The 23,569-nt window shown below is 45.9% G+C and overlaps 1 protein-coding gene across 1 annotated transcript; it reads left to right on the top strand.

The window, feature by feature from the left end:
• Window positions 1–9,280: 9,280 nt before the first annotated feature.
• On the top strand, window positions 9,281–22,928 carry LOC310780135 (uncharacterized protein; the record flags this gene model as incomplete). Its single annotated transcript, XM_083640689.1, has 7 exons — window positions 9,281–9,391; window positions 9,829–9,963; window positions 14,956–15,087; window positions 15,183–15,477; window positions 16,355–16,498; window positions 16,641–16,726; window positions 20,817–22,928. 7 exons carry the CDS (start codon window positions 9,281–9,283, stop codon window positions 21,507–21,509), a joined length of 1,596 nt encoding a protein of 531 aa, XP_083496815.1. The 3' UTR covers window positions 21,510–22,928.
• Between the last annotated feature and the right edge of the window lie 641 nt (window positions 22,929–23,569).

Raw genomic sequence — 23,569 nt, 5'->3', positions numbered from 1 at the left:
ATGCCTCCTTCCATGATTGGTAGGAAGTATTAATGCATTTCGTTGGTGGCGGTCTTCTCTCCCAATCCCCGTTTGGTGCCCATGCCCGGGCAATTTGCATATAACCCCATAAGTGTCCTTGCCATTGCTTAACCTCAGTCAGCCCACGTCCTGACAATTTGCACAACCCATCATCCCTGCATTCTGCTTAAACATCAGTCAGCCCATGTCCTGACAAGTCAGCCCCCGTCCTGACAATTTGCTCAACCCATTATCTCTGCATTCTGCTTAAACCTGTCAGCCCACGCCCCGAGAAGTCAGTCCACATCCTGACAACTTGCTCAACCCATTATCCCTGCATCCTGCTTAAACTTCAGTCAGCCCACGTCCTGACAAGTCAGCCAATGTCCCGACAATCTGCATAACCCATCATTCCGGCATTTGCATAAACCTCAATCGGCCCTTGGCCCCCTTTCCTCATCTCTCCCCATCATCACATGACAGGATCCTGGTTCATCCTTCACTTCAAGACCACACTCCAGAAATGCAACATCCCTGCAGAGAACTATTCCAGTCACTCCTTCAGGATCGGAGCAGCCACATCAGCAGCCATGCAGGGGGCGTCCTCCGCCTCCCTTCAACAACTGGGGCGCTGGTCCTCATCCGCCTATGCATCTTTCATTCGACCAGAGCAAGACACCATATTATCAGCCCAAAGATCCCTCCTTCCATGACTAAAGAGGCAACAAGCACTTCGTTGGTGGTGATCAAACTCTCCTTTTCCTCATCAATGCGCCCATGCCCGGGCTATCCACATCCACGCCCTTGCAACCCCGCTTGCCTTAAAAAACCCCGGTCAGCCCCTCATCTCCCGACATGCCTAAATTCTCCCCCCGTCAGCCCACGACCTGACTAAAGCATACCCCAGGCGAGCTCCATGACCCCCGTTTTCACTCTCCCAGTTCCTGAAATAACTTTAAATTCCTTTGGGGGATGTCCTATCTCATACAGCACTGACGCCCCTCTCTCATAAGCAAGAGGAGCGTCACATCATGGAGTCATACGCCATACTCAAACTGTCTATTCTGATTCAATAAAGTTTGTTAAAATTATATTACGAGTCTCTCATGATTGAAGTGTAGTCGCAGACTGTAGTTCAATCATGGAAGACCAAATAAGGCATTAATAGAGCACCCCATGCTGTCATAACCCTCAGCCCAAATGACGTCACTAAATGACGTCTCCATCTCCGACGTCACCTTCTCCATGACGTCCCAAATGACATCAGTTATGACATCATAAATGACATCATAAATGACATCAGTTATGACATCATAAATGCCCTTCTCCCAAATGACATCAGTTATGACATCATAAATGACATCAGTTATGACATCATAAATGCCCTTCTCCTGGTACTATATAAAGCCCCCATCACCACAGCTTAAATCACACTTGTGCAGTCATCACTCACCTTGTGCTCCACCGTGGACGCTTTCCTCCAGAGCACATTCAACGCCCCGGCCAGCCTCGGGCAAATCCCCAATCCCCAGGCTCCATCTCCGGGCGTCACAGGCGTCTCATGGGACGCTCCCCTCACCAGGGGCCGCAGCCGCAAAAGAAGATCCAACGTCAAGGAGGTCCTCGTCTCGCCTGGATCTCAGTCCGCACAGCACTCCGGAGGCCGCGGCCGCGGCAAAAGAGCCCAGAAGTCCACCTCCCCCGGATCTCAGTCCGCACAGCACTCCGGAGGCCGTGGCCGCAGCAAAAAGAGCCCAGAAGTCCACCTCCAAGAAAGGCCCAGCGAAGCGCACCACGACCGCTCCTCTTGCTTATGAGAGAGGGGCGTCAGTGCTGTATGAGATAGGACATCCCCCCTAAGGGGATTTGTTTCCAACAGGAGTCATGACATTGGTGGTGATCTGGGGAGGTGGTGGGATGAAGCTTTTTGCTCTGGAGATGCTGGATGAATGCGTGATGCTGACACAAGGTGAGTGATGACTGCACAAGTGTGATTTAAGCTGTGGTGATGGGGGCTTTATATAGTACCAGGAGAAGGGCATTTATGATGTCATAACTGATGTCATTTATGATGTCATAGCTGATGTCATTTGGGAGAAGGGCATTTATGATGTCATAACTGATGTCATTTATGATGTCATTTATGATGTCATAACTGATGTCATTTGGGACGTCATGGAGAAGGTGACGTCGGAGATGGTGACGTCATTTAGTGACGTCATTTGGGCTGAGGGGTATGACAGCATGGGGTGCTCTATTAATGCCTTATTTGGTCTTCCATGATTGAACTACAGTCTGCGACTACACTTCAATCATGAGAGACTCGTAATATAATTTTAACAAACTTTATTGAATCAGAATAGACAGTTTGAGTATGGCGTATGACTCCATGATGTGACGCTCCTCTTGCTTATGAGAGAGGGGCGTCAGTGCTGTATGAGATAGGACATCCCCCATACTCAAACTGTCTATTCTGATTCAATAAAGTTTGTTAAAATTATATTACGAGTCTCTCATGATTGAACTCCTTTTATGCCCTCTGGTTTCTCTCTCCAGCTTCCACCACCACCCATTTCTGTCCTGTGTTTTTACCCTTCCTCTGTAATCGTGTGTCCCTCCTCCTCCCCCAGGCTATGATTGTGACATCGCCGGTATGAGCATAACTTGGAGGAGGCGCAGCAGGCCATCCAGGAGCTGATGTCCGCGCAGCAGGAGTTTTTTGGACTGTGAATCATGCAAAGCTACTCTAGTGGAATCCCAGAATAAAATATGGAGCTGGAAATTACCATAATAGGCCCCTATTTAAATGATAATAAACTACAAAAATAAATTTCTTTGGAAATAATCAGTTGGCTCCGGTAAACAAATACAATGAAAGAGGACATTTAGACACTTTGACAGATATATTAGCTTAAATAACAAGAATACAGATAAATAGAGAAACGTGTACATATTTGTCGTGGGGATGACCTATAGCCTATATTACCTGATTTAACCGTTCATGTCTTTGTTATAGATTTATTAGGGTGTTTCTCAATGTCAAGGAAGGATCCCCATTTGGCTGAATTTCAAGGATGTTACGTCATCGGAACCCACCGGAGTACTGTTCCAATGTCTGAATCCGACAAAGGACTGCGTCCTCAGGAGAGAGAAATTTCGAGGATGCCCAAGGGTGCACTCAGTGCACGTGAAGTACCCACAATTCTATGCGCACGAATGAAATGATTGCTGCCAGCTGGGTCTTCTAAAAACGGCAATCAGCAAAACATCGCCGGCTGTGCAAATTTACACATTTAATGCAAGTATCTTCTGTCATTTGTCAATGTTATCGCGGTAGTGTGCCAGCAAATGATTTAATGCCCAATTGTTTCTTAATAGCGTAAGATAGAAACTTCTGGGAAATGTGAAATGGGGTGGGGCGATGGGATTTTTTTTGTTTTCTTTTGTTTTGATCATTTATTTGGATAGGGACAGATAAACATACATATAACATTTACCAAGAAATGTCTGATGTCATGTGTCACAAGTTCACAACATTTGTAGTCTAATTTGCAATACCCGTCCCTAGATGTTATTAAAAGCACCTGTGACCATGACATAATCGCACACTCGCTAGCCTGTTCCAAATGTTTGCTTTTCCAATGTGAGGACTCTTGCCTGCAGAGGTAGGAAGTGACTAGGAAGGACAAGTCCCGCCGAAGAAGGATCCTTGACATTGAGAAACGGTGTTATTCTTGGCACTGATGGTGATTGTGACAGTTTGTTTCCTTGCTGCACCTGGCAGTCTCCTCATCGGGGGCCAGGTGTGTCAAGTGCAGAGGGTTCCACTGATTCAAAATCAAAATCTATTTTTGAGTGTATTAGAAGGATGATTGGGACATTGCAATATGGGATTGGTGATCCAGTGATTCAGTGATGCCAATGTACAAGACTGTTTGTTGAATGAAACCCTTGATCTGTTTGGCCTGTTAATTTACACTGATTGTTCTGTGTTGGGGGAGGCCATCTTCACATTACAGGCAAATCCGATTTGCTGCTAAAGTCATTAATCATCATTATCTTGATTGGTTTCCCAAATCTGATTTGAGAGTGTGTCCACACTGCCACAAATCTGATTTGGGCAAGTGTTCAAGTCGGATCTGTGTGTCCAGATACAATGAGCCAACATACAATGTTTCTGGCAGTGTTTGCATGTCTGCTCTGTGCACTTGAAGTCCCCGCCCCCTGCAAAAGACACTCTCAAATCTGATTTGGGTGATCAGCGCGTCCACACTGAAGTCACATCAGTCGAAAGCAGATTGGAAACTACCTCCGTGGTTTGGGACAAGTGACACAAATCAGACTTGGAGCATCCAGACTCATAAAATCAAAAATTAATCTCTAAAAACTGCACAACTCTGGGGGTGATTACCTCCTGGAATCGGGACCTCGAGGGACAGGACCCTCCGCTTGATTGGAACAATATTTGGACAAACATCTTCATCTCATCAAAAAACCCGGCATATCAGCTCATTCATTACAAATTTGTTCATAAATTCTATGCTACACCATACAGGCGCTTCAAGATGAAGCTTATAGATAGCCCAAACTGCACTAAATGTAACCAGAACACTGTTGGAACATATCTTCATGTTTTTTGGGAATGTCCTTCTGTTTGTAACCTTTGGTCCAAGGTGGCGGAGAGCCTTGAGGATATTCTGAAATTCCCAATTCCTAAACAACCTATGTTATTTATTTTCAATGATGATTCTATTCTTAGTGATAATACCACGTTAGCCTTTAGGAAAATTATTTTCGCAGGCTTAACTGCCGCCATAAAGACCATAATTCACTCATGGTTCACCCCCGACCCCCCATCAGCAAAAGAATGGTTGAATCATTTAAGGGACATTGCCCTCATAGAAAGATCGTTAGCTGTAACTCATAAAGCGTGGGCATCAACTGTAGAGGCATGGGACATCCTTATTGGTTCTCTTTCAAACCCAGAGTCTCTTGTTCAGATCTAAGGTGTCACTCTAATATGATATAAGATCTACACATATACACATTTCTAGTGTCCATATTATTACTGTACTTTTTTTTAAATTATTATTATTGTTTTGTTTGTCTGCTTCCCTCATGTTTCTTTTTTTTTTCTCCTTACTCCTAACATTTATTTTTAATCTTTTCTTTGCAAGGCATTGGTGATATAAATATAGCCCGTCAATTGCTGTTTGTATGCATATGTCTCCTTGTACTATTTATAGTACCACTGTCATGATCTTCATTTGACAAAATTGAATAAAAATTTGATCACAAAAACAAAACAAAAAAACAATCTGGATAGAATCATTAATAGGTCATTAAAGTTCACAAATCAGATTTGGCCTCCTAGTCTGAACATGGCTTTAGAGTTTTTAGCCAGCTCTCACTCTACCTTCACCCATAGAGGCCATTTACACCTGGCATTAACATGTGTTTTCTGTCATCAGATTGCAATCAGATTGTGCTTGACCACTTGAAAGTACAGGTGTAAACGCCCCCAAGACACATTGAAGACGGATTGCAATCTGATCGGCCAAACCACCTCCGAAGGTGGTCAGGGATGCATTGTGTACACATTGAACACAAGTGTAAATGCAATGTGTCCTCTCAATCTGGATACAGCAACTGTATGTGGATTGAGAGCAGGACACCCATTTCTGAGAAGGCATGTTAACGCCATGAATCAGACTAATGTGTTCAAGCACTATCTGATTGAAATCTGATGGCAGAAAACACATCTTAATGCCAGGTGTAAATGGCCTCATAGATGTGAGACCACAGGACTGCTGACCAGTTCACATAGGACCCAAGTGATCCATGGGTTTAGCCTATGTTTAGGATTTCCATTTAGTTCTGTTATTTCTTTGCCATTTTTGTAGTTCTTTTGATTCATTAGCCTTATTTTGTCCAAAGCCTTTTTGAATTTCTAATCTGTTTTTGTGACGATCCATTTGAAAAATGCCTGGTTTCCCACAAAATAAATGTATGTGGTGAACCTGAAGCCTGCTTCTGCCTCTTCTCCTGTTTGCCATCCTAACAATAATTTAAAATACATCTGCATGTAAGATGTTTGTAAGTGAATACAGGATTCCATTATAAACTTAAAAAGTTGAACCATTTTCCCTGGTAAAACAATCTTAAAATATTTTCATTGTTACTCCCAGTGGCATTGAATAGAGGAGATGATGATGATGATGATGATACAATCTCCCTCCTGGGTTTTTATAGAAAGAAAGAAGTACATAAAATCCAACTGTAAATGCACCAAACAAAGTGTAATGCATGTAGTCAAAATAGCGTAGGCGACTGCAGAACCCAGGAAGCACACACAAATCAGACTGGTGGTGGAGGCAGCTCAGATAGTAACATAACTGTTACAATGTTGACAATGGATTGTCAAGATACTTTTGGATCAGGAACAAGCAAGGTGTTTTGTGTCAGTTTTAAATAATGAGGGGAGAGGATCTGACATTCACAAGGGAAATTTCAGATTTCAGACATATTTCAATGTCAAGTGTAAATGTAATCTAACCAAATCATATCTGGAGTTAGGTATTAAGAGTAGTGCCTGCCATTTATAGGTTTCCATATCACCACTGGTAACATGGTGACAGCCACACTGTGAGTAGGCTAGTAGGCGGAGAAGTTTCGATGGCTCTAATCTGCCGCCTGTCTGATTTGGGTCGGGCAGATGTCTCTGCTTTGTTCAGTTCAACAACAGTAATGATCAACAACAGCCAATCCCTGACAGAGACGAGAGGTCAGCGGAGCAAGGGTCAACTGGAAAACGCTGAGCGACATTAAGGATGAGGGCATAACCACTGGTGGGTGATGTCATGCCATACCCCACAATCGTCAATGTCATATATGATTTACATAATCTATATCATCATCATCAGTAGGCTATATAAATGGGAGCTATGGCTCTGTCTGTTTCTTTGTCTGTCCCACTGATGACATCATCAGTGATGTCATATATTCACTCACACACAAGACTATAATGTCATAAATTCTACTGATGACATCAGTGATGTCATAAATTCACTCACACACACAAGGCTGTTCAGTGATGATGTCACTGATTACATCACTGAGGCACACACAATATAATATAAGATGGGTGTATGTCCCTGACTTTCCAATACTGATCAGGTCGATATTAAAAAATATTAAATATATATATTTTATAATATAAAATAAAAGGTGAAAGGATAACTCAAAACATTTAGCAACACCGTGCAATATCAGGTAAGACTTAGAATTAAAATAGTAATATTTAATCCGAATTCCCTGTTTAATTTTCACACTATGTTCACAGCAGCACACATGATATTGTGACTTTTGCTCAAAATAAGAACCATATTATGATTGTAGGAATTTGAATGTGAATCCTGAGAAATGTCTTGAACCCATTCCTCTGAAAGCACAGTATGGTATGGTCATTTATCCCCTTTTCTCTTATAATGATAAAATATGTTACCCTCATTAAGTTAAAGTCCTGTACCACGCAGCAGGTTTGAAATCAGGTTCTGAAATTGTGATTTCACTATGTGAGAAATGTCATGCTTTTTTGAAGCAGTGCACTTATTGTTATAAGCACATTTGTACATTAGACCCGGGGGAATGGCAGCCATCTTGGATTTGAGGCCAAATCCGCCTTCCCTCCACATCTGACAATGAACCTTATGGTTTTCACTTACTATGTGAGAAATGTCATGCTTCTCTGAAAAGGTGCAACATTTTTATAAGCACATTTGTACATTGGATTCAGGGAAATGGCAGCCATCTTGGAGTTTAGGTCAAATCCGCCTTCCCTCCACATTTGACAATAAACCTTATGGTATTCACTCACTATGTGTGAAAGTTCACGTTTCTTTGAAAAAGTGCACAATTCCTCTATTTTTGGGAGCTTATTCCATCTACTAATACAGCCAAACCGGAACAGTTACAGAAATAGGCGATTATAGACCTTCCAAACAGGGGTTGCACCACCCAGTAGTCAATATTACTCCGGTAGGGGGGGTTTAAAGAAATGTTGTAAATTTTAAAATAAAATGCATTAATCTGGGGCACTCTGAGAGCAAAATGAAGAGGCTAGTAGATATGAAGAACTACACACATCACATTAATATCCTCTTCACTATGCTGTGGCTTTACAGTGATGAAAAAATAATAGTCTCCTTATATAGCCTATTCTATCTGCATGATAGTGTTTCCCAACCACTGAACCGTGGCCCACTGGTGGGCCTCAGAGCACCATCTAGTGGGCCCCTAAAGCAGGTGTTTGCAGTTAACTACTTGAAATTAATATGTGGCAGTCAAAATCTATTTGTGGTCCTCAAAATCTATTGTGGTGTACCTCCACAAATAGATAACTGTATAGGAGACACTGAATGCTATAGTAGGATATAACAACACATTCTCCAACAACATATCACAACATGCTGAATGACACCTACAGTAGATGTAACTTTACCCAAGCTGCAGTCAGGTGATGTCTCGATCTGTTCTCACACTACTGTCGAACTGAGAATAATGTTGCTGCTGCTGAGGTGACCGGCATGGTGTTATTGTTGCAGTCATGTTTCTCTGTATCAGTCCTAGTTTTCTTAGAGAAAAATCGGTCGAGAGAATCGAGAAATTGCATTGAATAATGTCGAATACAACGACATATAGATATGTACAACACATGATATATATAATATATTTGATTAGATTTGGTTTAAATCGTTTATGTGGCAGTGGTGGCCCAACGGTTAGAGAAGCGAGCTTGTGACCAGAAGGTCGTCGGTTCAATCGCCGGGACCGGCAGGATAAATCTGGGTGGGGAAAGTGAAAAGGCAGCGCTTGCCCCTCCCTCATTACCACCACTGAGGTGCCCTTGAGCAAGGCCCTTAACCCCAACCGCTCCAGTGGAGCTGCTCAGTGAGGATAAAGGTCAAGGATGGGAGACGTTTTCACACAGCAACCGTTTTTATTGTCGAGCAGGCCAGGAAGTAGGCTAATTAAAAGCAGATGACAGGTGTAACCAATACCATTAATGATGGTTCCATTCCATTTAGATGTTCCTGTGCCCTCATTAATGTTATTGGTTATACATGCTTTACTTCCTGCTGCAGCTTTACCACCTCAAAACGGTTGCTGTGAAAAGGGCCTATACTACACTCCCTGACTACCAAACGAACACTCGAGTGTTTTTGTCTGCTTGCGCTTTCCGTAGCGGGTTGGCCCCTCCCCTCCCTGTCACAGAAAGAACATGGCTGCCATCAGGAGTGGGGTGACTCCGGGTTGCCTGGCAAGATGTTTCCTGAGACAGACTGGCAAACTGAGCCGAGGCAGCCATTCCCTTACAGACACGTTGAACCACGTAGGTGTTGTTCACAGTCTTATGTCTGTGGCTTTATCTCTGCTTTTGGTAGAAAGCGATAAACGGCGACTTTCATCGGCTAGCTTACTAGACGGCTAGCATCCTCACTGCCTTCTGTGACTTTGACAGTGCAGCTGTCCTGACAAGCAGAGAGTCTTCTCATGTTTACAGTGTAAATCATCAGGTTAATACTGTCCTTTGATGGACTGATTGTGGTAACACATCATATCAATTTGCTTGCTAATTATCACCAAGACTTGAGTTAAACCAAGTGTGTCAACATCTAACGTTACCTGACTAGCAAGCTAAGCTAGCAGGTGCCAGCTTTGCCATCATCCATAACAGCATATCGTTAAATAAGGATTAAACATACATTTTAATCACGTTGTAGATCGTTGTGTGAAGTGTGACACATGTTCCACCTGTTTTACATCCAGAGGTTACACCAGAGGTCCCATCTCCACACAGTGTTTGAGTGCAGGACTCCTGCCACCAGGGCTCTCCTGGGCCGAAGACACCATGCAAGGCTCCTGTTGGTTAACGCAGTGCCAGTCAGAAACAACAGCTCACAGGTGACTTGAGTCGACCGATCGTCTTCATGCAATGCTGCTGTTGTCTGAGAGGCATCAGTGAGCTGCATCTCTGTAAGAATAAAGCTCATGGGTATGTAGAAGAATACATAATCCACGCCACAGCATAAGTGCAGAGGTAGCCCCATAACGTGACCCTGCTACTGTACTCCGATATTCTCGTACAGCAGTCAGGGTCACACAGCGTTCGATTCGTCAATGGGTGGGAAACGCTGTTCAAAACGCTCTCCTACCCGTATCCGACGTCCGATTGCAGATCCGAAGATATGATAGTCTCCCTATGGAAGCCAGTAATTTGTCCGGCGCTGTTAAAATGATACTGCTGCGTGAAACAACCGTTTAAAAGCAGTCTTTCCACAGCCTGTGCTGAATTTACAGCAGGGTGTGTTTGATCTCACTATCATGGTGCACCGCTTGCACGCGCGAGCAAACACATGCAGTTACACGGAGACGGCGGCTCAGTCAGTGATCAATGCAAATCCAGCGCACCTGGGAAGCAAAACATGTCATGAAATACTCAAACTCCCAAGGTTCCTGTCAGCTCTAGGAAGCTTCTCCTCTCCTAAATACGTCACAGGCTGTGGAAAGACTGCTTTTCAACGGTTGTTTCACGCAGCAGTATCATTTTAACAGCGCCGGTCAAATTATTGGCTTCAGTAGGCGGACTATCTAATTTGCTGCCAAAGTACAGTATGGTACATGAAGACAATGGAGTGGAAGTGCTGCTGGGTCTTTGTGGTGATCACATACAGGTGCTCTTTGGATACTTCAGGTGTATTGTGCTTATTCCATCTTGTGAAGGGCTCTTTGCACGAGTGGAGTATCTCAGTAAAATGTAAAATGCAAGTCTCCTTCAAAAACGATCCAAGGAACACTGTAGGATTTGTGCAAAATTAAAATGCCTTCATTTTTCATGGCAATATATGTATTAAAATGACCAACAAGTTGCGACCCACATAGGTCTTCATAAGGATCATTGTCAGCAGTAGCTTACACCTACTCTATATTATGTTACACCAATGAGTAGAATGGGAGGATGTTTTTTGATAGATTTTTTTTCTGAACATACAAAAGAATCTATTAAAAAAATCCCCCCATTCTACTCATGAATGCAACAAAATATAGGCGTAATCTATTGCTGACAACATTTACATGGAGCATAATAATCAGCTTGAAATAGGTTTAAAAGCCCAAACCGATTAAAAATGCTCCATATAAACGCCTCAATCAGCTTAAATAGGTCCAAACCTATTGAAGTTTCAATCGGTTGCAGAGGGGTAGTTTAAACCTTTTCACAAACCGATCAAAGGAAAAATGTTATCATGTAAACGATGAAACTGATTACTGCGTTCTTTCTGCGCATGCCCATGATGTCCTCTGTCTTGACATAAAGGAGACTCCTGCCTGCTGCAGCAGGAGATTTTCTAACTGCGCGCGGACAAAGTGGAGATTTTCAATACTCCGACAAGAAACCCGCACGGAGTAACATTAAGCTATAAAAGCTCCAAACGTTTTCTCGTCAGGATGATTCTGTGTCTCTCATTTCCGTGTGACAGTCCATAATATGTCTGGCATAATTCACGCTTTAGGCTACCATGAATTCATTTTTCACTGCGAGAAAATGTACTTGTCCCAATTTCCCCCCGGGGCTCAACTCATTGAGTGCCAAGGACGGACATGTTCGTCATTTCAATTAGTAACGTAGAGTGCCAAGGACGGACATGTTCGTCAATTGCGTTTTTTGACGGTGGGGCGTCGATCAAAGCCTTCTGCCTCTGATGTACAAATATTATAGCTATTGGATGTGTCTAACCTATTTTACAGAACCCTTAGGTGGCGACAGTGCTCTCCACATAACAGAAAGGCAAGGAAAAAACAAAGAAGAAGTCGTTATGGAAACGGAAATCGCATCGCATCCGTATGCATCGATATGCTGAAGCACGTTACTGCAGCTGTGCCTGCAGCAGCCAATCTGCTCCCACAATTGAGCCGCTCCGTGTCGGTTGCGACAGCAAATCCGCACATCCACACCGTGGAGTTGTTATTATTCAACTGGAAGCATCGTTGCCGGTGACAAACACACGCGGAACGCTGTAAAAAAGCAGGATGTCTAGCACCCTTCACTGTGCGCACAGCAAACTCAGCAGAGAGCCACCACAGACAGGAGGAGGAGTGTGCAGTTGAGGCGAGGCGGGGCGGGGCGGGGGGGGGGGGGGGGGGGAGGGGGCACGCAGAGCAGCACACACACAACACCCAGACAGACCCAGGCAGCAGGACAGGATTGACAAACGCAAGCCAGAATATCCGATGCCCACCAGCAGCAAATGAAGACCAGCAAGAAGCTGCAACCAGCAGCGCACGCAGGGGCCAGCGCTGCTGGTTGTAGCTAAAAAATATTATTCTGCCAAACAGAATTCCCTGGCCTTCACTGTTTTATTGAAGGAAATTATTTTTGAGGTGTGACTACATTAGAAAAGATTAGCTTCAGAGTCAGTGATGTGCTTGAAATGTTTAATTTCACAAAAGGCCAATTATCTCAGCTTCTAGAAAAAAATTGCTGTTTCTGGATGAATCAAGCTATCTTCTCCGGCTCATAACTAAAGAACGGAAAATGGGATCAATAAACTTTTTTTTGCAGATGATAGAATAGAGTCTCATCGTTCTTTGTGCGTGTTCAGTGTTTACATAGTAATATCACACAATATTCTGTGGGCCTCGAGAAATCACTGAAAACGCTCTGAAACTCTGGCACTGGGAGCATCCGTCCTCCAAAAGTGGCTGGCACTCAATGAGTTAAAGTCTTTCTGATTCTGATTGAAGAAGTATGTGCGAAGTGTCCATTGCGTTTCATGGTCAATGCGAGAGTTGGCAGACCTGTCGAGTTGTATTCATCACTTTTGCGCATGTCACACAGCTGTTCAATTAAACACCAGATCCTATTAAATCACATCATTAAATCACATCAAATCACACATAAACTGTTGCCCCCGAAATCTTCAAAGCAATTGATTTCAATCAGATTGAGGAAAAAGTGTGTACCGTAAATTCCGGACTATAAGCCGCACCGGTGTATAAGCCGCACCTGCAAAGTTGACTGTTTTTTACATATATACTATAAGCCGCGGGTGTTTTAATGTTTTTTTTTTTTTTTTTTTTTTTTTGTGTTTTAATGTTTAATTACCATATGTAAGGGTTCATGCACAGAGGGGATTGTCGGGAAAGAGATGGCTGTTTGAGGAAGCTCCCATTTATTAACATTTCAACAAAACAACATAACACAACACCACCTGTGTTTCTTTTTTACAGTGCACACAGTGTCATAGGGTGTATTCACACCTATCTCGTTTGGAGCAGTTGTTCCGAAACGGAGAGCATTTTCCCCCTTGGTGCGGTTCGTTTGGGGGAGTGTGAACACAGCAATCGCACTTGGATGCGGGACAAAACAAGCGGACCGAGATCGCCAAGAAAGGGTGGTCTCGGTCCGCTTCCAAACGAACTCTGGTGCGGTTCGTTTGTGGTGAGAACGTGAGCTGACCTCGATCCGCCACAACAGCAGTAAACGGTGCGCATTTTTGGATAAACCAGCTGCCGTAGTCAGCTGCGCTGTGCGTAATGGCCTGAAGAACGAACATTTTTTTTGTTTAAAAACAACATCTTTCAGATCCTGTTTTGGCGACTTGTGACTTGCATCGATAAACTTTGGGGGATTTTTGGATCATCACATCAGCAGTTTGAACTCAATCAACTTACCTCGGACCATGGGAAGCAACGTTAATGTGTTGAATCTCTACGGATTTTGCGTGCGGTGTGCTGCGCAGCACACCGCCCTCTCTCTCCCTCTCTCTCGCTCTCTCTGACTGCGGTCACGCCAATGAAAACAAATCGTGGTAATCAGAGCCAGCCTTCTTTGTGATAAGATTGTCTGGTTCAATCAGACAATCAGACTGATTGCATGTCTTCCTCGAAATGTCCGTTTAAATTATTTATTAATATTTTATTCCTGACAGGACAGGTGTTCATAGCCTATGTCTCAGCTAATCCTCATCTCCGTGATAGTAGCCTAATAGCAGAATTTGCGAGGGTCTTTGATCTTCTATCTCCAAATTCCCAATAGCCTAAATAGGCTAAATAAATACATAGGCTACATAGCATACATTAATAAATAAAGATCTCTCTCTCTCTCTCTCTCTCTCTCTCTCTCTCTCTCTCTCTCTCTCTCTCTCTCTCTCTCTCTCTCTCTCTCTCTCTCTCTCTGCACGGCGGACGCCCGACATAGCCTAAAATGTAGGTCTAACAAAACGCATTTTTATAATCATATAGGAAAATCTCTGGGAATTATTTTGTCCATCCCGAGAGGCTATTAGCCTATCAGAGTCTCTGCTGGCCAATCCAGGAAGTTTGACAATACTATTTGGACCGTTTCATTTGTGGCTGTGTGAACACAAACGAACCAAGGAACAAATGCAACAATTGTATCAATTAAGTACCTGAATCGGAACAAAGCAAACGACCTACAGGTGTGAATACACCCATACAGTGTCATACAGTGTGGTGAAAAGAGGGCAAGAGAGGAAATTAAAACAGAAGTGGATTTATAGTTTGAAAGAGTGCTAAAGAAGAGAGAATTCCGTTTTTTTTTTTTTTTTTTTTTTTTTTTAATCCATAGATAAGCCGCAGGGGCCAAAAAAGGCCAAAAAACGGGAAAAAAGCCGCGGCTTATAGTCTGGAATTTACGGTATGTAAACGAAGCTCGTGACCCTGACGAAGACCTATGTTGGTTGGATGGTTCTCCATCAATGTGCAGGCCTATTGGTCACAAACAAGGAAGTGATACATCATCAATGGACGGAAGGGGGAGGGGTTAAAGAAAGTACAATATGGTACATGTTTAGTAAAGTCTAAATTATGTCTGATTTTATCGGTGTACTTTGGCCTACCTTTCACAATGATGCCCTGTTGTATTCATATTGCCAGATCCCGCCTGAAACTAGATCCATGGCGATTCCAGATTTGGAAGCCTCCGACTCTGCCCTCGTCCTGGATTCAGGCCCAGTCCTCCTGCCTGCTGACCCCGCCCCCATGATCACAGAATCATTCACTGAACAGGTGGGCTGAGGCTGCGTTCAAATTCAAATCATCTGTCAAATATATACTTTGTCTCAACTGAACGATGTGGTGGCGTTTTATATTGATGCTTCCAGATCCCGCTTGAAGCCATCTCCATGGCGATTCCAGTGGTGGAAGCCTCGGCTCCTCCTCCCGTCCTGGATTCCTCTCCTGTCTTTGCGTCCGCTGACTCCGCCCCTGTCATGATGCAGCAGCTCGGTGAGCAGGTGGCTGAGGCTGCACCGACTGCGGCGGACGTCCTGCAAGCTGCAGAAATCAGTCTAGCGGAGCTGGGCTTGGCCGCCAACACCCCAGTAGGGCTGATCCAGAGCCTGCTGGAGTCCATGCATGTGGATCTTGGCATGCCCTGGTGGGGCGCCATCATGGCAGGTGAGCACAGATCGACACAACCTCACCGAACATTAAACGGACGGACCATATTATTAAAGGGCATTCTACTATTAGTTGAAGAGTGCTGCACTGCCCTCTGTTGGTTAAAGGGATAAACCCACTTCAACACTGCTGAAAATAAACTGTACAGTATATTGTATACAAATACAACTGTATTGTAGGTGTATTTTGTGTTTCTGTGCTGATTTTATTGCTTGCTTTGTTATTCCTACAGATAACTGGTTAAATATAGACAATGCCAATTCATATAGCAATATTTGCAGCACAGCTACAATGGACAAAAGCTTTCGACTATCTAAACTTATTCTAAAGCATCAAATGTCAGGTTTTGCTGTCAGTCCCTCAGAATCAAAGAGCAAAGGGCTTTTTCTACACTCACCAGGTTGCATCAAAATCCATTACTAGAGAAGTCCACCATAGAAGAGGCCCAGATAGCAATTTCTCCATTGACAGTAGCCTCAATAGACCAGAATGCAATGCAGGCACAATACATGTTTGAGTAAGGTTGCAACTTTCACATTTTCTCGAGGGGAAAAGCTTGCTCTCTTTTTCTGACTATGATATTGCCATTGCTCTCTCCACCTACACATACTGCATGCAGCAAGTGCAGGCACGTTCTCTGGGGGGTTGTCTAAATGCATTCTGGGAAAAGTAGAAATCACTAACGGAGGGAAAATGGGTACACCTCATCACCAGATCACTCTTGGAATGCAGTGAACAACATACATATTGATCATTATAAAACGGTGTATACGACTATTTGATGCCAAGCAAAACGTGCAATGCTGTGTTTCCTGTTCTTTCTCCTTCCCTCCCACCTCCTTCCTGTTTCTATTAACCCCTCCCCCTCCTACAGGAACGGTCCTGGCTCGTTTGGCTGTGTTCCCGTTCATAGTGAAGGGCCAGAGGGAGGCGGCCAAGCTGAACAACGTGCTGCCTGCGATGACCAAACTCACCAACAGGATGAACGAGGCCAAACAAAGCGGGAATAAATTTGAATGTAAGTTCTCTCTCTTCTCGCTGGATTTGATTTTGCCTTTTCAGTCCCAAGCCCTCTCTGTGTGTTACTGTGTGTGTTACTGTGTGTTTTCATATAAGCCAGTCCCATCAGTTTACCATAAGCCGTTGTCTCTGTGTCATAGTCGCCAAGGCCTACACCGACCTGAACCTGTTCCAGAAGAAGCATGATGTCAATCCTCTCCGTGGCTTCCTGGTTCCTTTGGTGCAGGTCCGTGTGTTTATGTGTTTCACTTTGCGCTGAGAAATGTACGAAATTGGATCATATTAACAGTAAATATGTTGTTTTGGGGGAGGAGCCCTTGGAGATTGTGAACAAACGGAACGTTGCTTGACTTGTACACTGTTTCTGCCCAGTAAACTGTGGAGAAAATGATACTATTCTATTTGGGGCTGCACAATTAATCGTATTTTCATCGTCATCGCAATATGAACATGTGCAATAAACACATCGCAAAGACTGCCTGAAACGCAATGAATAACAAAAGTGGTTTTATTTACATTCGTCGTGCATTCCCACTCAGCATCTGATCATTTTGTCTTGTGTTGTAAATCCAGCGCACACCTTTCCCTTGCAACAGTGCGCTCCGCCCCTCTGCCAAAGCCCAAACACGCTGTGTGTAGTTTCAGCTAGAGTCAGACTCAGTGTGTATTTCATTTCTTTATTCAGTGGGCATAGGCTATGTTTGGGGTCTATGTTAGCATTATTAAAGCAGAAAGACATAGGTACTGTATAGCTAATATGCATACTTTAATATTTGTTTATTTATCGCAAGTCGTATCGTTACAGTTCGCAAGCTATTTAGTGGCACTTTTATTCAAAGCACCTTACAGTACCGTTTTCTTTTTAGATGCAGTGGGAATGAGGCCACTCACTCAGGCAGTGTTTGGTTTGGTTTGGTTTAAAGCCATGCTCTTCCCACTGAGCCATACAGGACCATAAGAAATGGATTGGGTACTTCAGGGCTTGATAGAGAGTTGGAACTGACCCACCTCCTTTTAAACGGATATGATAGAGACCATAGTGATCATCATACATACTAGAAATATAGAGAGCCAAAGTGGAACGTCACTTCCTGCTTCAGCACTGTACCAGAGATTTGCATCCGCCATTTATTTTCCCATAGACATTTCGTAAAATACTTCGTCAAACCAAACGGTTCAGATATATTTAGAAACGGGAGAGATCACATAACATTTCACTCCGAAAATGTAAAGAAATCGCGGATTTAAAGAAAATACTTTTTCTGTGTTGGTTTTTTTCGGAGTGAAATGTTCTATGGTCGCTCCCGATTCTAAATATAGCTGAACCGTTTTTATAAGCATTTTACGAAATGCCTGCTGTGATGTCTCAGCAGAGGGCTGAAGGCTGCAGCAGCAGAGCATGGTGGTGTGGTAGATAGGTTACAGGCTGCAGCAGCAGAGTGTGGTGGTGTGGTAGATAGGTTACAGGCTACAGCAGCAGAGCGTGGTGGTGTGGTAGATAGGTTACAGGCTGCAGCAGCAGAGCATGGTGGTGTGGTAGATAGGTTACAGGCTGCAGCAGGAGAGCATGGTGGTGTGGTAGATAGGTTACAGGCTGCAGCAGCAGAGTGTGGTGGTGTGGTAGATAGGTTACAGGCTGCAGCAGGAGAGCGTGGTGGTGTGGTAGATAGGTTACAGGCTGCAGCAGCAGAGTGTGGTGGTGTGGTAGATAGGTTACAGGCTGCAGCAGGAGAGCGTGGTGGTGTGGTAGATAGGTTACAGGCTGCAGCAGGAGAGTGTGGTGGTGTGGTAGATAGGTTACAGGCTGCAGCAGCAGAGCATGGTGGTGTGGTAGATAGGTTACAGGCTGCAGCAGGAGAGTGTGGTGGTGTGGTAGATAGGTTACAGGCTGCAGCAGCAGAGCGTGGTGGTGTGGTAGATAGGTTACAGGCTGCAGCAGGAGAGTGTGGTGGTGTGGTAGATAGGTTACAGGCTGCAGCAGCAGAGTGTGGTGGTGTGGTAGATAGGTTACAGGCTGCAGCAGCAGAGTGTGGTGGTGTGGTAGATAGGTTACAGGCTGCAGCAGGAGAGCGTGGTGGTGTGGTAGATAGGTTACAGGCTGCAGCAGGAGAGTGTGGTGGTGTGGTAGATAGGTTACAGGCTGCAGCAGCAGAGCGTGGTGGTGTGGTACATAGGTTACAGGCTGCAGCAGCAGAGTGTGGTGGTGTGGTACATAGGTTACAGGCTGCAGCAGCAGAGTGTGGTGGTGTGGTAGATAGGTTACAGGCTGCAGCAGGAGAGCGTGGTGGTGTGGTAGATAGGTTACAGGCTGCAGCAGGAGAGTGTGGTGGTGTGGTAGATAGGTTACAGGCTGCAGCAGCAGAGCGTGGTGGTGTGGTAGATAGGTTACAGGCTGCAGCAGCAGAGTGTGGTGGTGTGGTAGATAGGTTACAGGCTGCAGCAGCAGAGCGTGGTGGTGTGGTAGATAGGTTACAGGCTGCAGCAGCAGAGCGTGGTGGTGTGGTAGATAGGTTACAGGCTGCAGCAGCAGAGTGTGGTGGTGTGGTAGATAGGTTACAGGCTGCAGCAGCAGAGTGTGGTGGTGTGGTAGATAGGTTACAGGCTGCAGCAGCAGAGCATGGTGGTGTGGTAGATAGGTTACAGGCTGCAGCAGGAGAGCATGGTGGTGTGGTAGATAGGTTACAGGCTGCAGCAGCAGAGCGTGGTGGTGTGGTAGATAGGTTACAGGCTGCAGCAGCAGAGCATGGTGGTGTGGTAGATAGGTTACAGGCTGCAGCAGCAGAGTGTGGTGGTGTGGTAGATAGGTTACAGGCTGCAGCAGCAGAGCATGGTGGTGTGGTAGATAGGTTACAGGCTGCAGCAGCAGAGCATGGTGGTGTGGTAGATAGGTTACAGGCTGCAGCAGCAGAGCGTGGTGGTGTGGTAGATAGGTTACAGGCTGCAGCAGGAGAGCGTGGTGGTGTGGTAGATAGGTTACAGGCTGCAGCAGCAGAGCATGGTGGTGTGGTAGATAGGTTACAGGCTGCAGCAGCAGAGCATGGTGGTGTGGTAGATAGGTTACAGGCTGCAGAAACAGAGCGTGGTGGTGTGGTAGATAGGTTACAGGCTGCAGCAGCAGAGCGTGGTGGTGTGGTAGATAGGTTACAGGCTGCAGCAGGAGAGTGTGGTGGTGTGGTAGATAGGTTACAGGCTGCAGCAGGAGAGCGTGGTGGTGTGGTAGATAGGTTACAGGCTGCAGCAGGAGAGTGTGGTGGTGTGGTAGATAGGTTACAGGCTGCAGCAGGAGAGCGTGGTGGTGTGGTAGATAGGTTACAGGCTGCAGCAGGAGAGCGTGGTGGTGTGGTAGATAGGTTACAGGCTGCAGCAGGAGAGTGTGGTGGTGTGGTAGATAGGTTACAGGCTGCAGCAGCAGAGCGTGGTGGTGTGGTAGATAGGTTACAGGCTGCAGCAGCAGAGCGTGGTGGTGTGGTAGATAGGTTACAGGCTGCAGCAGGAGAGCGTGGTGGTGTGGTAGATAGGTTACAGGCTGCAGCAGGAGAGTGTGGTGGTGTGGTACATAGGTTACAGGCTGCAGCAGGAGAGCGTGGTGGTGTGGTAGATAGGTTACAGGCTGCAGCAGGAGAGTGTGGTGGTGTGGTACATAGGTTACAGGCTGCAGCAGGAGAGCGTGGTGGTGTGGTAGATAGGTTACAGGCTGCAGCAGGAGAGTGTGGTGGTGTGGTACATAGGTTACAGGCTGCAGCAGGAGAGCGTGGTGGTGTGGTAGATAGGTTACAGGCTGCAGCAGGAGAGCGTGGTGGTGTGGTAGATAGGTTACAGGCTGCAGCAGGAGAGTGTGGTGGTGTGGTAGATAGGTTACAGGCTGCAGCAGGAGAGTGTGGTGGTGTGGTAGATAGGTTACAGGCTGCAGCAGGAGAGTGTGGTGGTGTGGTAGATAGGTTACAGGCTGCAGCAGGAGAGCGTGGTGGTGTGGTAGATAGGTTACAGGCTGCAGCAGGAGAGCGTGGTGGTGTGGTAGATAGGGTTACTGTGGCGCTACAATGGAGGCTCTCACTCAGCTGCTTTATTAGACCGTGTAGACAGCTGAGGGAGGATTAACTGTATCAAACAAAGCCCACTCTGTCTGGCTGGGTTTAGCCATACCAGCTAGTGGCTCCCTCCTCTTGGATCAGCGTAGTAACTTAACATCATTTTGACGCCACTCGTTAGCGCAACAATGACAAATGGAGCCAAGGGTTTGATTGTTTTTTTTTAAACCGTGATTTTATTGTCTTCCTCTTCCTCTTTCCCCCTCCTCTCCACCCCTCCCGTCTCAGACCTCGTCTCTGTCGCTGAGGGGAATCCTTCAGCTCCTCCGCCAGGACACCGGGAGCTCGCCGCGCCGCAGACGCCGTCCCCGGTTCATCCGCCGGGCCGTCCGTCGCATGCGGAGGTGGGGCTTAATCCCCCGGGCGCCGCCCTCCAGGCCCTCTCAGGCGTCCGGCTCCGCCCAGCAGCCGTCGGACGCCGCCCCCGCCAGCCAGGAGCCGCCTGCCGCCTCCTCCTCGAGCACCTCGGCGGTGGAGGCGCTCAACCAGCCGGTGCCTCAGAAGCTGGGCCTGCCGGCTCAGACGGAGCAGCAGCAGCAGCAGCAGCAGCAGGACGCACCTCCTCCTCCTCCTCCTCTGAGCCTACCGCCCCCCGTCTCCTCCCCGCCTCCGCCTCCGTACGCTCCGCCGACCCCGCCTCCTTACGCGCCCCCCACCCCGTCCCCAAACACCCCGTCCCCCCAGACTCGCCCCGTGGCCGTCCCGCCCAGCAGCCCCTCTCTGGCCTCCATCCTCCACACGCTCGGCCTGAGCATCTCCCTCTTCAGAGCCTCGCCCTCTTCCTCCTCCTCCTCTGACTCCATGGCCCTCCTCTCCGCCTCCCCCTCTTTCTCCTCCTCCTCCTCCTCGGATGACGAGGTGCTGCTTATCCCCCTGTCCGAAGACACGGCGTCAGAGGATGACGTGGCCATGCTGACCTAAATCAACGCCTGGCACAACGCCCCCCCCCCCCCCCACTCATCCCCTACCCCGCACCGCACCGCACCCCCGACTTCTCCACCCACCGATGACCCAGTCTTCCCACATGTTGTTTGAACTGGAGCAGAGAGGGGTCCGGCCCCACGGCGAGAGGCTCTCCCTCACTTGTGCAAGTCTGGTGCCTTTTTTGAAATGGCTTTGCGTTGGATTTGCTGACTTGCTGATGGAATCTAGTATTTGATCATTGAATTTTTTTAAACGTTATCACAAGACCTCCTTAAAGTATACCGGTGTGTATGAGAGTGTGGTTGGGGTGTGTGTGTGTGTGTGTGTGTGTGTGTGTGTGTGTGTGTGTGTGTGTGTGTTGGATGTGTGTGCACTTAATGAATCATGCTAGGGTGTAATTTGAAGGAGGTACACATTGCACAGAAGAATCTTCCCGATCCCGCTACTTAAGTCTACTGTCAAATTTGAATGATTAGAGTTTTTAGAGAACATGATGAAAATGTAAATGTTGTTTGTATGACTGCATTATGTGCGGATGCATGTGTGCATTTCAGTGTGTTTGGAAGTCTTACGTTAGACAGTGGAGTATGTTCGTAGATGTGTTTCATCTCCACTTACTTCTGCCAAGAACATCTTATCTCACGGTATTTTTCACCTGACGTGACAAATGAAATCATTGTTGTCTCCCCTATTTAAGTGCCTTTTTTGAGGAGTTTCCTGACTGTAGATGATGATTCCCGAGAAACACGCTGCACACTGAAACATACCCAATGTTTCCTCACCCTAGCAGACACAGACCCACAAAAATGGCTCTATTATAATAACACGGTAATGCATGTCTATTCTGCGAGCTGGCAATAATGTTTGGGGACCCCAGTTTTAGTGTTTCACAGCGACGTATGAGAACTGTATGAGCGCATGTGTGTTTTCCGGATGCACATGGGGTTGGGTACACCTCCCAAGTGAATGTATGTCATCTGTGTCTCAAAAGAAGAGGTTTGACAAGACAATCTCTCGTGCCTGAGGTAGGATCTGTGTGTGTGTCGTGTGGACAGGAAGACGAGGCGCCCCTCGTGACGAAAGGGGGGGCCCCCCAAATTCACAGCATAACCTCAACTTGAATCGTCAGCCCCTGAGGGGACCTGATCGCGTTCTATCAATCGCGCTCTATCACGTTTTTGACACAACGGACTAGTAGTGTGCCATTTGTATTATTGTGTATTTTATGTTTTTATTTTAGCAAGTTATCCCCCCCCCCCCCCCCCCCCATCATCCTGTCTTAAATTGTTATGTTTACTTTGCTTTGTTGAATGTAAGGATCGGTGTGGAGGAGTTTGGAAGTTTTACATTTGTGATGTAATGAGGTAAGAGAGAAAATGATTTTATGAATTTATTGGGGTCAAATTCACTGTATATACAGTAAGTAAAGATGTGGCTGAGAATAAACGATTTGCACTTTTACATGGTGTGCTGTGTGTGTGTGGGGGGAGGATGCATGCATTATTATTATGGTTTTGTCTTTTTCGTTGGTTTTTATTTGTGTCTATATTTGTGCCCAGGTGCAAATAGACTGTTTAATTTTTATTTCATTTTTAACTTTTGTTTTCAATTCAGTTCAGTCACCTTGTGGTTTCTACTTATGTGGGAAAGAAATAACTGAGGAGGAGCCGTCATTCAGTGGACTGCAGCTTTTGAAATGCATTTATTTCTTTATTTATGCATTTATGCATTTATTTATGCATTTATTTATTGAATGAATCAACAAGGCCTGAAAGCCCCCTCTACCAAAGACTCTACCACCCTCCCCACTGACTGCCCCCTGAACACAGTTGAATCCCCCCCACTGAACATTACTTTTTTTTTTTCTAAATTCATGGCGGGCCACTTAAAAACGGGCAGCGGGCCGCAGTTGGCCTGCGGGCCGTAGTTTGGCCACCCCTGAGTTAAACCAAAGGCCACACTGCGTGCTGAAACAACAGTCATACCAGTAGGGGGCAGTGTGAGCCTGACCTGCTTTGTGAAGGGCTCTGGCTGGAAATACTACTGGTACAGACAAA

This window comes from Poromitra crassiceps (assembly GCF_964638095.1).
Source record: "Poromitra crassiceps genome assembly, chromosome: 7".
In the NCBI taxonomy this organism is placed as follows: domain Eukaryota; kingdom Metazoa; phylum Chordata; class Actinopteri; order Beryciformes; family Melamphaidae; genus Poromitra; species Poromitra crassiceps.
The sequence above is the reverse complement of the archived record's forward strand: the minus strand, read 5'-3'. Positions and strand labels throughout refer to the sequence as shown.